Source organism: Mesocricetus auratus, unplaced genomic scaffold, assembly GCF_017639785.1.
Source record: "Mesocricetus auratus isolate SY011 unplaced genomic scaffold, BCM_Maur_2.0 Super-Scaffold_100691, whole genome shotgun sequence".
In the NCBI taxonomy this organism is placed as follows: Eukaryota; Metazoa; Chordata; class Mammalia; order Rodentia; family Cricetidae; genus Mesocricetus; species Mesocricetus auratus.
Window position 1 is genome coordinate 52,755,851 of NW_024429267.1, and position 14,502 is coordinate 52,770,352.

The 14,502-nt window shown below is 47.7% G+C and overlaps 1 protein-coding gene across 2 annotated transcripts in view; it reads left to right on the forward strand.

Annotated features, from left to right (window-relative positions):
- Gadl1 (glutamate decarboxylase like 1) overlaps positions 1-14,502 on the forward strand; it is a 186,943-nt gene that overhangs the window by 31,226 nt on the left and 141,215 nt on the right. For both annotated transcript variants that reach the window (XM_040740152.1, XM_021230088.2), the window contains exon 2: positions 11,446-11,618. In XM_040740152.1, the coding sequence (XP_040596086.1) occupies positions 11,466-11,618 (153 nt within the window). In that variant the 5' untranslated portion in view covers positions 11,446-11,465. The remainder of the gene's footprint in view (positions 1-11,445; positions 11,619-14,502) is intronic.

Below are 14,502 nucleotides of genomic sequence, written 5' to 3' on the forward strand. Positions count from 1 at the left end.
GGCTCTGCTCAGGGTGTGTTTCTTTGACTGGTCCCTTTTCCCTACAGTAAATGTACTTTCGTAGACTTGGCGACCTGAGTTGGGTCCTAGGAACCCATGTAAAGGTGGAAGGGAAGACCCAGCTCCACAAAGTCGTCCTGTGATTCCCACATGCACACCATGAGCCGTCACACGTACCATACGCACAGTGATAAATAAATACAACCTTTTAAAAATGTCACCGAAGAAACTGTGGTAGGTTTGAATGAGTATGATCCCTGTAGGCTCATATATTTGAATGGTTGGTCTCCACTTGATAGAAATGTTGGGGAAAGATTATAAGGTGTATCTTTTGGGGGGAGGTGTACCACTGGGGGGGAGAGTGAGCCCAAAAGTTTCAAAAGCCCATGCTATTCCCAGTTATCTCTCTCTCTCTCTGCCTTGTGCTTGTGGATCAAGATGTGAGCTCTCAGCTACTGGTCCAGCATCATGGCTGTCTGGCTTCCTGCTGGGGAATATGCTCCACAGCCCCATAATGGTCATGGACTCTAACCCTCTGAAACTGTAATTTCCAAATAAACTCTTTCTTCTATAAGTTATCTTTGTCAAGGTGTCTTATCCCAGTGATAGAAGAGACAGAAACAAAATAAGCATTTGTCCTGGCTAGTTGTATGTCCTCTTAACGCGAGCTAGAATTATCTGAAAGGAGGAAACCTCAATTGAGAGAATGCCTCCATACTATCCAGCTGCAGGGTGTTTTCTCTATTAGTCATTGACAGGGGAGGGAATTTCCAATGAGGCCACCCCTGGGCTGGTGGTCTTGGGTTCTATAAGAAAGCAGACTGAGCAAACCATGAGGAGCAAGCCAGTAAGCAGCACCCTCCACGGCTTCTGTATCAGCTCCTGCCTCCAGGTTCCTGCCCTGGCTGCTGCTGCTGAATGCTTCTCAAATTGCTTCTGGTCATGGTGTTTGATCACAGCAATAGTAACTCCAACCAAACTAGTGTTCATTCTACGTAGTCTTAAATATCAGAAAATGATGGGGTTGTTATGAAGAAAAAAAAAGAAATATAGAGACCCAGAAATATTCATGGACAGACAGGCCTTGAAGAGCCAGAGTCCAGGGAGCAGAGAAGGAAAGTGCTAGAAAGCTCCTCGATCCTTGGTAGACAGTGCTAATGAGCATGAGAGGAAAGCCAGAGTGAGAGAGCTTCTGGAACCACACCGTCATGCCCTGCTGCTGCTGAACCAAGTTAGAGCATGGAATCCATGGAACCTATTCTCCAGGAGGTGGATGTGCCAGGATGTGAAGTCCCGTCTGCTTGTGGAGCTCACCGTGGTGAAGTCCTCCCAGCTAAGGGCGTACTCAGCAGAGGAGTTCATGAGGTTTACAGGTGGCAAGGTGAAGGTGCTGGTTTAGAAGCTTCCTGTCGCTGGGACAAGCTGAGACGGGCAGGGGCAACTCAGGTTGCCAAGGAAAGCCTCCTTAAGCCACAGCAGTAACTGACCCTCTCTCCCAACGAGATCAGAAGATCAGAACTGCTGACCTCATGCCCCATGAGAGCAAACGGTAAGTAAGCAGGCCAGGGATGGTCCATATAGCCATTCATCTCAATTAGAGTGCTCACCTTGCATGCATGAAGCCCTGGGTTCAACCCACAGCAATGAAGAAGAGTCACGGTCCACACTTATATTCCCAATACTCGGGACATCAAGGCAGGAGGATCAGAAGTTCATGGTTATCCTTGGCTATACAATAGCACGTTTGGAAGCAGCCTTGGGTACATGAGTCCTGCATTTTGTAAAAGGAAACTGGAGTGTGGTGGACAGCATACATCCTTGACCACTGGCAAGGGACTGCTAACCATTTTCATGGCTTCCTTCTGTAGAGTTTGTCCTGCTGAAGCTGGATACCAGCTCAGTTGTTGAAGGAGGTGACTTGGTATTTGAGTGATATTTGAGCCTGAATCATCTAGCTGGCATCTCAGATGCTAACAATGGGGTTCCATTAAATAAAACCGGGGGTGATGGGAGCGCGTCACCACCCAGAAATATTTTCTAGTCCTCAGTCGTCTGCTGGAAGAGCTCACGTGTGCAGGGACCTTTGTTCTGACTTTCCCTGTCAGCGCTGCACCTAAAGTTCACTGTAGGAGCTTAGCTTCAGTGGAAGATAGGAAAACAGTCCTCCTTCTCCGTGAACAGTTGGGGCTCATTTCATCAACATGACGGCAAAGGAAAATGTATGTGAGCACAGGCCCACCAGCCAGTCTGCTGTTGGGTTTGCGATCCCTTCTCCGTGGCTGGGATCAGAGCTAGCTTGGCTCCTCACATTAGGTCTTTATTACCTTATCTGAACTCCACACGGCACCCAGATCCTCTTTCTTCAGTATGATTCTGAACCTGCCAGGAGCCTAAGTGACTTCCTGCTTGACATCATAACACAACGCAGTCTCTCTGCTCCAACTCCACGCTGCCTAGCCAAGTCTCAGTTTGTTCCCTCTTCTGCTTGTCATTGCACTTGGGCCCTGACCCCCTCTTTCCATTTCTTGCAGAGGCCAATATGTCAAGTGTTTGTGTTTTTTCTCTTCCTATGGCTTTTCATGGCTGGAGCCTTCTTCTTTTTCTTGTCTTAATTCAGACAACTCTTCAGGAATGTCTTTCCCTAACTGTATCTAAATACCTGCTCATCCTTGTTTTGACAAGTCAAGAAATTTCCTCTAAAACATCTACAAGAGTCGACGATGATCTTATTTCTCTGTTGGCTTTTTTTTGTCACCTTCATCTTACAGTCACCTCAACGAAATGTAAATTTGTCAGTATTTTTTAAATGTGTGTGTATGTGCATATGTTCATCTATGTGTACAATTTCCTAGGTGCCACCCATCTTTTGGTCTCGACATCTGGTCTTTCACTGGCCTAGAGCTCACCTAGTAGGTCAGGGAGCCTGGCCAGCTACTCCCAGGAATCGACTTGTCTTTACTCACTCCCCACCCCAACTCTCATTGCTGGGTTACAAGCATGCTGCCTCATGCCTGGCTTTCTCATTCTGTGAGTCCTGGGGGCCGAACCCAGGCCTTCATGCTTCCAAGGCAAGCGCTTTACCAGCTGAGCCATCATCATTGCCCTCTTCTGTCTTCTTGTTACTGCACAGCTATGACCATGACACACAGTGCTCAATACCTAGCATGTACTGATGTGTCCTTGGGACACATGGATACTGTCTCCACCAAATGTGCCTCCTTGACCATAATCAATCAGCACCTGGATGTTTTCATGGCTGATCCAGGTCTTGTCCCCCTGCAGTTGGGTGATCTTGATGTACCTGGCTTGTTTGTAAAGGAGGCCACTAGATATCTGAATGTACCTTCTGCTTTTCATGGGCAGACACTGTGCTCTTTTCTAGATTGACTGACTTCAGACACCATGCTAGTTTTTTGGGGATGAGATTTCAACTATTCATAAGCACACCTTCACTGGGATTTTAGGTCACCACCAGTGTGTCTCACTGATAACCTGAGTTTCCTATGCTGCCTGCCCCAAGGTAGTGCACATCTTAGGTCAGGGAATATTTCATAACTTGTTTATCACAGACACACTTGAAAAGTGTCTATTCACTATGGATTTCAGCTAAAGAAGATTTAACCATACCTACAATTATCACTGCAATTAACCAGTCAAAATGATTTGACTCAAATTGTCTCGTTCTTTTCCCTTTCTCTGCCTGTTCTCTGTCGATTGAAGTTGGGCACACAGTTTTGGCATTTATGATTCTATTTTGTATTTACAGTGATACTGTAAAATCATTCCATCTCCACTCCAGCCCTCTCCAGACATTGCATCTGACATGGATCCACAATGCTAAGAGTTTCTGGGATAGCAGCCTAGCTGTACTGTTATCTCTCAGGCTTCTCTGTACAGACTGTCCAGCCACCCTCTCATTGACAGCAAAAATGGTGAAAACAGGCGTGGAATTTGAAAGGTGTGCAAACAGCACCAAGCACATTGGTGAAATTAGGGATTCACTCATGATTAGCAGAGGCTCCTGATATAAAACATTCTAGAAGTATTGTTCAGTCTTTTGCTTTTAATATTTTTATTTTATTTTATTTTTTTACTTTGCCTTGCTACTCAAAGATTCTCTTTTGAGGCTTAGCAGCACTGAGAAGAGAGACCATGTATGACTTGCTTCTATGTCCCTAGGGACTAGGTTGAGCTCTTGGTACACCTACATTTATTAATTATTACTACCTCAACCCCTATGTTGGTCCTCAGCCTTCTTTGGGTGAGGAGACCCTGATCCCTCTGGCTTTTCTTGGTCTCCAGTGTCTCTGTGTGAGTTTTCTAGAGAGCTTTTTAGTTTTGAACCAGGGGACATAAATTCACACTTCACCCATTGTTTCTCTGTCTCTCTAATCTTTGGATGTAAACAGCAACTTAACAAGTAACATCCTTGGATGGGAGAATTTCCTGTCGATAGCTTTACATACATGCACACACGCACACCCCAAAACAAAAAAAAACCCAATAGCTGATAATTATAACTTCCATTTGAGCCAATGGTGAATGGAGAGAGAGAGTGAGAGAGAGAGAGAGAGACAGAGAGAGAAAGAGAGAGACAGAGACAGAGTGACATACCGTGAAGAGACAGAGAATCTACATTTTTCTGTGTTGGTGCCTATCATTGACTGGGCTTCTTACTGTGTCCCTCAGCTTTCCTCAAGACCTTGCCTGCACCCCTCCCCTCAGATATTCCAGCCATTAGGCTAGCTGCCTCCCGCATTTACCAATGAGAGACATGAGTTCCCTAGAGGTTAGGGACGCCCACGGGACAGCATTAGATCTCGGGCCGGGTACTACCTACTTTCAAAGCTCTAGCTTTGGCACACGGTGGATGTGAATGGAAGCCTTCTGAGCAAGTTCATGCAGCAGAAGGTGGGAAATGGGCATCCACTGATTGGCAGTGGGGACGCCACCACACTCGGAGTGTGGCAACATGCCTTGTGCAAAGTCAAACCGAACCGGCCCCATGTAAGATGATGTGCTGTCAGGAGCTTGTGGGAAGGTGAGAGTTTTAACTAGCAAAATGAGAGTGCTCCTTGAGAAGTAATGGATTAACGCCCAGTGGAAGGGGCTTGAGACTTGCTTGGTCTAGGCATTCACGTACAATCTTACAGAAATGACACAAGCATGCATTTGAAGTCACTCTCTTGAGCGGCTCCATTATGGCAGTTGTCTGCAGAGTCACTAAGATGTGCTGAGGCTTTAGAAGTATTATTACTGCAGGTATTCAGAAACAAGACACGTATTCTAATTAAAAATCCTTCCCACACAACATCCTCTGTAACTCCAACCCTGACTCCCAAATGGCTGTGCTATTTACATGCAACTGTGTTGGGATCTTTCCCCTGGCGTGTGTGGCACTGGGCACTGTCCACAGTAGTTGTTCATTCCTGAGATTCCCAGTCACTGAGGACAAGTCCCAAGTCTAATCTCCCTTGCTGTCTTCCTTAACCCCTTCACGCTGCCTTGCAGACTGTAGGCAGAGCAGAATCAGACTGCTCCTTCACTGAACTCCACAGTAGCATTTATATCAGTTTCCCCATTGCAAGCTCTATGACATTGTCAATCAGCTAAGCCCCATGAAACTTCTGTGTCTTAGTTCCCTCATATGTAACTGACCTGGGTTTCTGACTGAGTGACTTACCAGAGTTTCTATTGCAATGAAATCAGCATAATCTATGAGACCTTCAGATCAGGGCCCAGCACATAAGATTCACTATGCCCATGTTGCGTATTAGAGTTTTTCTGCACTCCCCTCCCAACTGCAATTTCAGGGCCGTCTAAGAGAAGGGTCCACCTGTTGTCTCTGTAGAGTAACCTGACAAGTGGCAGGGACAGGAGACTGATACCGATACGCATCTGCTGGAATAGTGCACAACCACCAAAAGGATGATAGAAGCTGGACGATCAGGCTTTGGAAGGAGTTCAAGGTCACCCAGAATTGTGATATCCAAAGAAATGCATATATTCTTAAATTAGGTACAAGTTTGGAGTGATTGCTAAAAGTCCTAATTTCCTGTGCTTCCCCCAGGTGCAGGCAGGAACTCAGGCATCCGAGTGAGCCTTCATCAAGGTTCCCAGAGGGTTTCTGTTGGCAGTGATATCCCTTTTTTCAGAGGCTCTCCCGTTTTATAAATGTGGAAACTGAGGCATAGAGAGGTTGTACCATAATTGTACCAGAGTCAGAGAACTTGGAATAACCAAGTGAAATGGAAACTCGGCTCTCTCACTATCTAGGCTGTTGGATGGTGGAGGGGACTTGGGGCTTGTCTGAAACATACAGGACAGCCTCCAAGAGAATTCAGTCAGCCCAACCTGATGATCCAGCCCAACAATTATCTTTAAGATAATTCAGTCCCGAGCATCGTTGGAAGCCAGCGGTCTGAACTCTATTCCTAGAATACTCAGGAAAATCACACATGGATCTCTCCCCGGGGGCGTCTGTGATCTAGAACAGGAAGTTAAGCCTCTGCACAACCACAGTTAAGTGACAAGATGGCATTCATGCACAGATGCCTGTCCTAAGTAGGTGGGAAAGCTCCTCTGCCATCTTGGATCCCGAGCCTCGTGCAGAAACTCTGCCTCCTTCACGTGGGCATCCTCTGCCTCCTTCACGTGGGCATCCTCTGCCTTTGAGCACCTCACCAAGCACTTTCTTACTCTTTGAGAAAACCTTCCTGCCTTGGTCACAGCCTAACAACACATGTAAATCTATCCTGTGTGTTTGTACGTTTAAATACGACCGTGACCTCCTTTTACCGGCTCACCTTTGTTGTGACAGGTGGTGTCCACTGACATTTACAGAGTGCCCGATGTGTGCCTCTGACTGTTTTCAGGCTTTGTGTCTATTGGTACATTTGATCCTCTGTGAAATGATGGGCCATTTCTATCTGTAGTGGGACTTAGGTTGGATTTGTCATATTTTGAGCAAGGAGAGATCTCTTACCAAAGCAAACGTTGAGCTTCTGTGGGGTGCTGGAAGACAAGCAGTTAAGGGGCAGGGAGACGTGCAGACGTGTGAGGGATGTGGTTGTGAGTCCTTGACTGAGAGTGGTTTGGAGTAGTCCAAGCACTGAAGGGGAAATTAACTTGAAGAGAAGAGTAACACCCAACAGCCTTCACACATAGCTTGTGAGTCAAGGAAGAAAAAGGCAGCCAGAGACAGGCGGTTGCTATGGCATCTGGGGTCAAGAAACACCACTCTGAGAAACTGACATTCGAGGGAAGACTTGCAGGACACTGGAGGAGTTGATAACGAAACGGGGGTGAGCTTGAAAAACAATAGTGAGGTGCGAAGTCTGAAACAGGGACAGGGGTCATGTGGGGCCAGGGAGGCCACCATGAGCACGCTGACTGACTTTGAGCCAATGGGGTGTCATGAACCTCTTAGCACACGTGGTCAGTGTCTCCTCACAGGAACGTCGGGGTTGCCGTATGGAGAGCAACCATAGAGCCGGGCGAGGCTGGGGGGGCAACAGCAGTGACCCAAGGCCTTGAGGATGGTCAGGCCTCAGGTGGAAGGACTGGGCCTCTCTTCCTGGGCATGTTCTTCACAAGCCAGGCCTTCCCCTGACGTGAAGTTCTTTATTAACCTGATCAACTGTGCCAGGGAGGAAGGAAATCCTGAACAGGCTTCTGCCACAGCCTTGACTCAGCCTATCAGAGATGTCAGGGGTGTGTCTGTCCTGGATACATGCGGGAGAAGCGCATTGTCCCAACCAGCAGCAGAATAAGAAGCAGAGGCAGAGCAGCCATGCTCACCAGCCTGTTCTTGACAAGGTTCCTAACCAAGTCTGTGGAGGACAGATCAGTGAGAGTGGTGACGATTTGAACTACACTGTTCTGCTTGTGAGTGGGTGTTTGACATTTTTTCATGAGAGAGAAAAGGAGGGAAGGAGGGAGGGAGGAAGAGGGAGGAAAGGAGGGAGGGAGAGAGAGAGAGAGAGAGAGAGAGAGAGAGAGAGAGAGAGAGAGAGAGAGAGAGAGAGAGAGAGAGAGAGAGAGAGAGAGAGAGAGAGAGAGAGAGAGAGTGCCTAGGAGAGCTAAAGAACTACTCTTTATCCCTGGGCAATAAAAGCCAGAAATCCCACTAATGAGGTTGAAAAAAGCCCACTTTTCCTGTGTGTTTAATAATAGCAGTACCTTCTGACATAACCACAGTTCCCGGAATAATTGCCCTCTTTCCCATTTTATTTTTAAAACCTAGAAAACTTTCTTTTTTTCCCTGAGGGGAACGTTCCTTCCCTTGAAAGGTATTTCCATGTAAAACATTTCCCCACTGGCTTCCCTCAGTTTGCCCTCACCTGTATTCACCACATGCTTTCAAGCAGAGGGTAGGTGGAGGGCATGGAAGGATCTGGCAACCCCCCCGACTTTCCTGGGTAATGGAGGTAGAGCTTAGAATTGCAGACTGCCCCCCCATACTCCAGATATCTGCCCAAGACAAAGTCATGTGCTATCTCTGTCAGTAATGGCACCAATTACTGGCCACAGAATTCTATCAGGACATTGAACTTTTGAGAAAAAGTTATCTAAGGTATACTAAGTAAATAAATGAGGATATTGTTTGAGCATCCAGGAAGGAAGCATAGAAAATATTTAAAAAAACACATGCATTTTAGGGAATGTTGACAATAGACCATGTGAGCATATTTAGGTGGATTTGGAATGTGAGCTGCTCAGGAAGGGCCAGGGCTGAGACTGCCTTTTAGAAATTGTTTCTGTAAATTTCCACAGCTAACTGAACCCTGGGATTATAAACAGAAGGGAGGGTGTGTATCTAGGGAAAGAGAACGTGATCAAATCTGAGCTTTCGGTAAATAAGCTTTAGATATCTGGGTTGTGCCCAGAGTGATTTCACTGGAAGGCTGTACTGGGTAAGCAGCCAGTCTCCCCAGATATGAATTTCCAGGTTGACTGAGTCACCAGTCACGTGTCCAGCTGCACAGTCTGAGCCAGTTCAGGTCCTGCCTGTGAAAGGTTGAAGGCACAGAAGACAGAGTGGTGCAAGCCCTTCCGTCAGGCATTTAATCTTCCCTGGGAGATGGGCTGTGGGGGTAGAAAGGGGCTCTTGGGGACAGCACGGTGCTTTTGATGCAGAGTTCTTTAAACCAGGTCTTCTGAGGTAAAATGAAGGTGAATGACGACATGTTTGTGTGTTTCCTTCTTCCTTGAGGATGATGGGGGCTAGAGGCTAGAGAGGGCTCGTCCTTAAGAGCAGCTGTTGCTCTTGCAGAGAATCTGAGTTCACTTCTCAGCACTGCAGGGCAGCTCACAACCGTTTGTAACGCCACTCCCAGGGGACCTGGCACCCTCTTCTGGCTTCCTTGGGCACTGCATGCACAGACATACATGCAGGCAAAATACCCATCTGCATAAAATAAAAACAAATAGGCCTTAAGTGGTGGTGCACACCTTTAACCCCAGCACCTGGGAGGCAGAGGCAGAGGCAGGTAGATCTCTGTGACAAGGCCAGGCTGTTCTACAGTGCTAGGACAGCCAGGGCTACACAGAGAAACCCAGTCTCAAACAAACAAACAAACAAACAAAAACAGGCTAAGCAAGCCATGGGGAGCAGCCAGCAAGCAGCACCTCTCTTTGGCTTCTACATCAGCTCCTGCCTCTAAGTTCCCGCCCTGTGTGAGTTCCTGCTCTGACTTCCTTCAGTGATGAACAGTGACCTGGAAGTTTAAGCCAAATGAACCCTTTCCTCTCTCCTCCTTCCCTCCCTCCATCCTTCTGTTTTTGCTTCCCTCAATACATAATCTCATCCTGTAGTCCTAGCTGGTTGGGAACTCATGAGTTAGCCTCAAATTCCTAAAAATCCCTCTGCCTCCGTTTCCCAAGTGCATGAACCAGCATGTCCGGCTTATACGGGTCATCTCGCCTGTGTTTGATAATATGTCTTGGGAAGTGATGGCCCCATGGCACTCCCATATACTGAGCAAAACACGCAAAAAAAGTTTCTTTCCAGAAGACTTTGAAATGTAGGCCCTGGGAGAGCAGTCCAGGAGCAGCCTTCCCCGGAAGGATGGGGGCACTTCCATTTAGAGAGGCCTGCTGATGGAGCCTGTCCTTGATGGAGCTGGTGGCTAGCTCAGCCAGCCTGGCTGGTTCCCTGCCTTTGAAGATTTCACGGTTTACTTTCTTCAAGACGCCTGGATGACCCTTCAGGCCCCATCTCTTATTCAGAGACATCAAATATGAGATGGGTTTTTGTAAAATTCTATTTGGTATGCCGATTTCAAAGTGCATTTTTGCTTTCTTGGGAAAACAATGCATGCGGCTCGGCGCCTTTTTCTTTACCCCTGCACAACATTGCTGCCTAGGGCCAAGGGTGCTGAGTTTACATGGGGGGGGGGGAGGCATGTGCCCGTTACGTGGTTTCCCTGCTGAGTGGAGCAGGTTCTGAAAGGCTGAACAAATACACGCCTCACATGCTGAGGGATGAGGACTGGGCACACGGCTAAGTTGGTTGAATGGCTGTCATAGCATGCGCGGAGCCCTGGCTTGCATCTCTCTCCAGCATCAACCATTTCATGGTGGCACGCACCTCCAGTCCCAGTACCAGAAGGCAGAGGCAGGAGGATCAATAGTTCAAAGTTACCCTCGGCTGCATAGCAAGTTTAAGGCCAACCTGGGCTACATGAGATCTGTCTCAAAACAAACAAGCAAGTAAACAAACAAAACCCCAGAGGAGGCTCACAGCACAGAATGAACTCCAGGTGGGGATTGAAGCACAGTTTCCCCTCTCTCCAAGTGGCCAACTCCCTGTCTCCACTCCTACTCTGCTGGTGGGAGCAGGGATCCGTCTAAGGAAGGGACGTATTTATACCCCGTGGGGATGTAGCCAAGCATCTCACTGTCTTTGAGAGCTGATGTTCTGTAAGGTATCCCCTGCTGCAGACAGCACTGTATTTGAGCTTCGCCATTCAGCATGGGCACTGGACACGGGGCCAGCGTTTTGGAGCCAGACTTGACATAGTCCTGAAGGGTTGGCTCTCTGCTCCATGGGCCAGCAAAGACCAGCTCGGAGGGGTACACACAGTAAGATGGCTCCACCTATCCTGTGTATCATGAGCTCTGGGGGACTCCCTGATGTGAGCCACTGTGAGCATGCATTGACACCCCACATGGTACCTTCATCTGTGGAAAGAAGACATATACACGTGACAGGGAGGACTGACGGCAGTGGGGGAGGGGCAGGCAAGGAGGGGCAGGGGCTCTGAGGGGGAATGTGCCCAGCATACAATGCAGACTTATGGGAGAGCTCAGCATACAATGGGAGAGCTGAAAACAAACTTACAAACGAAAGTACGCCACTTGTGGGGTCTCAGCTCTGTCCTGTTTCTTTATCTGTGTGTCGTGGTGTGAGCTCTCAAGTCCGTCCTGTTTGTGCCCTCCTAGGAGGTACTGTCCAGAAGGAGATGACCTCTAGTAAGAAGAGCCCTGTCCTTGTGGATGGGGTTGTACTCAATGGACCACAAACCGATGTGAAAGCAGGAGAAAAATTTGTTGAAGAAGCCTGTAGGCTAGTGATGGAAGAGGTGGTTCTGAAAGCTACGGACGTCAGTGAAAAGGTAAAGAGAAAACACATAGGAGGTCCCAGGAGCAGGGGCTGGGGGATGGCCCACTGGGGAAGGCACTAGCTGTGCAAGGGTGAGGCCCTCAGTTCGGGAGCCCAGGGCCTCCCGAGGGAAGCGGGGCACCGTGGCAAACATCTGATGTCCTAGTGTTCCTGCAGGAAGGAGGGAGGCAGAAACAAGATACATGGGAGCCACAGGGCATCCAGCCTGGGGTGTGCAGAGATCCTCCAACAGGGAGGGAGATAAGGACAGACATTTGAGGGTCTCCTTTGACCTCCGCATGTGGGACACACACATGTCCTCCTTTACACACACAGGGACACACATGAGGGGGTTAAACTGGGTTAAACCCCAGGTATGTTAACCATATTTGTATGATTGAATATAAGGGGCAGTGTCCACACTTTTATCTCTCTAGATCTTCGTCTCGGGTCTGTCACAGGTGTGGCCACTTCCCTTCCTGGCCTCCATGACCCATCAGCTATCCTGACAAACTGTCTCTCCCTGTCAGTTTTTACTTGCTGGGTGGCAGGGCTTGCTGAGCCAGGCAGGAAACGCAGGAGGAAGCCCCGCCCTGTCGGATGCCCGGATTATAGGGCTCTGCCTCCAGAGTGTGCCTTCCCTTTCCCAGTGTGGCTCTTTGTCCCACTGGTGGAGATCACGTGGGATGCCACAGAGGTTGTGAAAACTGAAGACTGTCTACCGATTAATCTCTCAGATACTTTCCGGAGCCCACACTAGAGATCACGCGGAATCCGACTCCTGTGTGCTGCCCATTGTGGTCTAGGGTTAAACGACAAGCTCAGATTCAGTCTCAGGTAAAGCTTAGACTTGCCACCAGTGCCATCCACTCTAGGGAGTAGGTACTGTGTACTGAGTACCACCCTCAGGCCCTGGCCATCTACTGTAGGGAGTAGGTACTGTGTACTGAGTACCACCCTCAGGCCCTGGCCATCTACTGTAGGGAGTAGGTACTGTGTACTGAGTACCACCCTCAGGCCCTGGCCATCTACTGTAGGGAGTAGGTACTGTGTACTGAGTACCACCCTCAGGCCCTGGCCATCCACTCTAGGGAGTAGGTACTGTGTACTGAGTACCACCCTCAGGCCCTGGCCATCCACTCTAGGGAGTAGTTGCTGTTTGCTAAGTATCACCCTCAGACACAGGCTATCTACTGTAGGGAGTAGGTGCTATGTGCTAAGTCCCACCATCAGACCCTGGCCATCCACTCTAGGGAGTAGGTATTGTGTGTCGAGTACCACCCTCAGCCCCGGGCCACACACACACTGCAGATATGATGCCTTCGTGATAGGATTGGGAGTTAACTCATTTCACAAGAACTTGCCATGTATCAGCGTCTGAATTTGATCCACATACAGAAGCTCGGTGTGGTGCATGATCTTGATATCAGCCAGTGGAGGTTGAAACAGTCAAATTTCTGGGACTCACTAGCCAGCCACTCAAGCCTTCTTGGGGAATCTCTAGGCCAATGGTAAACTCTGTCTCAAAAAATAAATGACAAAAAAATTAGAAAAACTGATGAGGTCTTCTAGAGAATGACAGAAAGGTTGTCCTCTGGCCCTCACTCGCACAGGCAAGCATGTGAGTATACAGCTACACACATATGTTGTCACAAGGAGCACACACAGATATAGACACATAGACAGACAGACACAGACACACAGACACACACACAGAGACAGACACATAGACATACAGACACATACACACAGACACACACACAGAGACAGACACATAGACATACAGAGACAGACAGACACAGACACAAACAAACAGACACACACACAGAGACAGACACACACACACACAAACATAGACACACAGACCTATATTTACTCTCATAAAGACACACACACACAAACAAACATAGACACACACACATACAGACATAAACAAATATAGACACACAGACCTGTTTATATATATCTCTGTATATATATGTATATATATATCTGTGTGTGTATACAGACACACACACACACACACACACACACACTATCATTACATGAGCCCTAAACAGTAGACATGTTATTATTCCCAGTTTAGAAAGGAGAGAGAAAGTGAGGCACATGGGGTCATGTATCTCAACCATATTACATGCTAGCACACGTATCACATGCTAGTACATGTCGGCTGGGACTAAATTCAGGTGGAAGGGCTTCAGTGTCCGTGTTCCTGACTTCACCTCCCAGGAACCTCTAGCAACTGCTAAATTGCCTTTTACCACCCCAGCCACTTCTCCTGTTCCAATTGAATTAGCAACAAGTGAACACATAGGACAGGTTTCCCCAATTACATTAGCAGCAAATAAATGCCATTTACAGCTGAATTTGAAGGTGGTGGTATTCATTCTGAAATGTTGGCCACTAATTAGAAAGCTAATAGACTCCTTTGTCATGATCTCTGAACATGAACAGAATAGCCATGCTCAGGACAAAATTGATTGTGGCAGCTTTTATCCATTCATGTATTTATAATTTAATATCAGACTTGTCTGCATTTCTCTGAAATACTTGAAATCTTGTTTGCTCAGGAGCAAGTTTTTGTTTTTGTTATTTTTATGCTTTTAAAATATATCTATTCGTTGTGACTTTCATGCATGTATGCAATGTACATGTATAAAGTGTTTGCCTACTTGTACAAATGTGTACCATGCGCATGTACTCCAGAAGGGTGTGCCAGATCCCTGGAACTGAAGTTACAGACGGCTGTGAACTGCCTTGTGAGTGCTAGAAATCAAACCCAGGTCCTCTGGAAGAGTAGCTAGTGCTACCAAGCAGGGAACCATTTCCCCAGCCCCTCTGCAAGACATTCTGATCATATCCATCCTCGCTGTTCCCTCCAGCTCCGTCCAGAT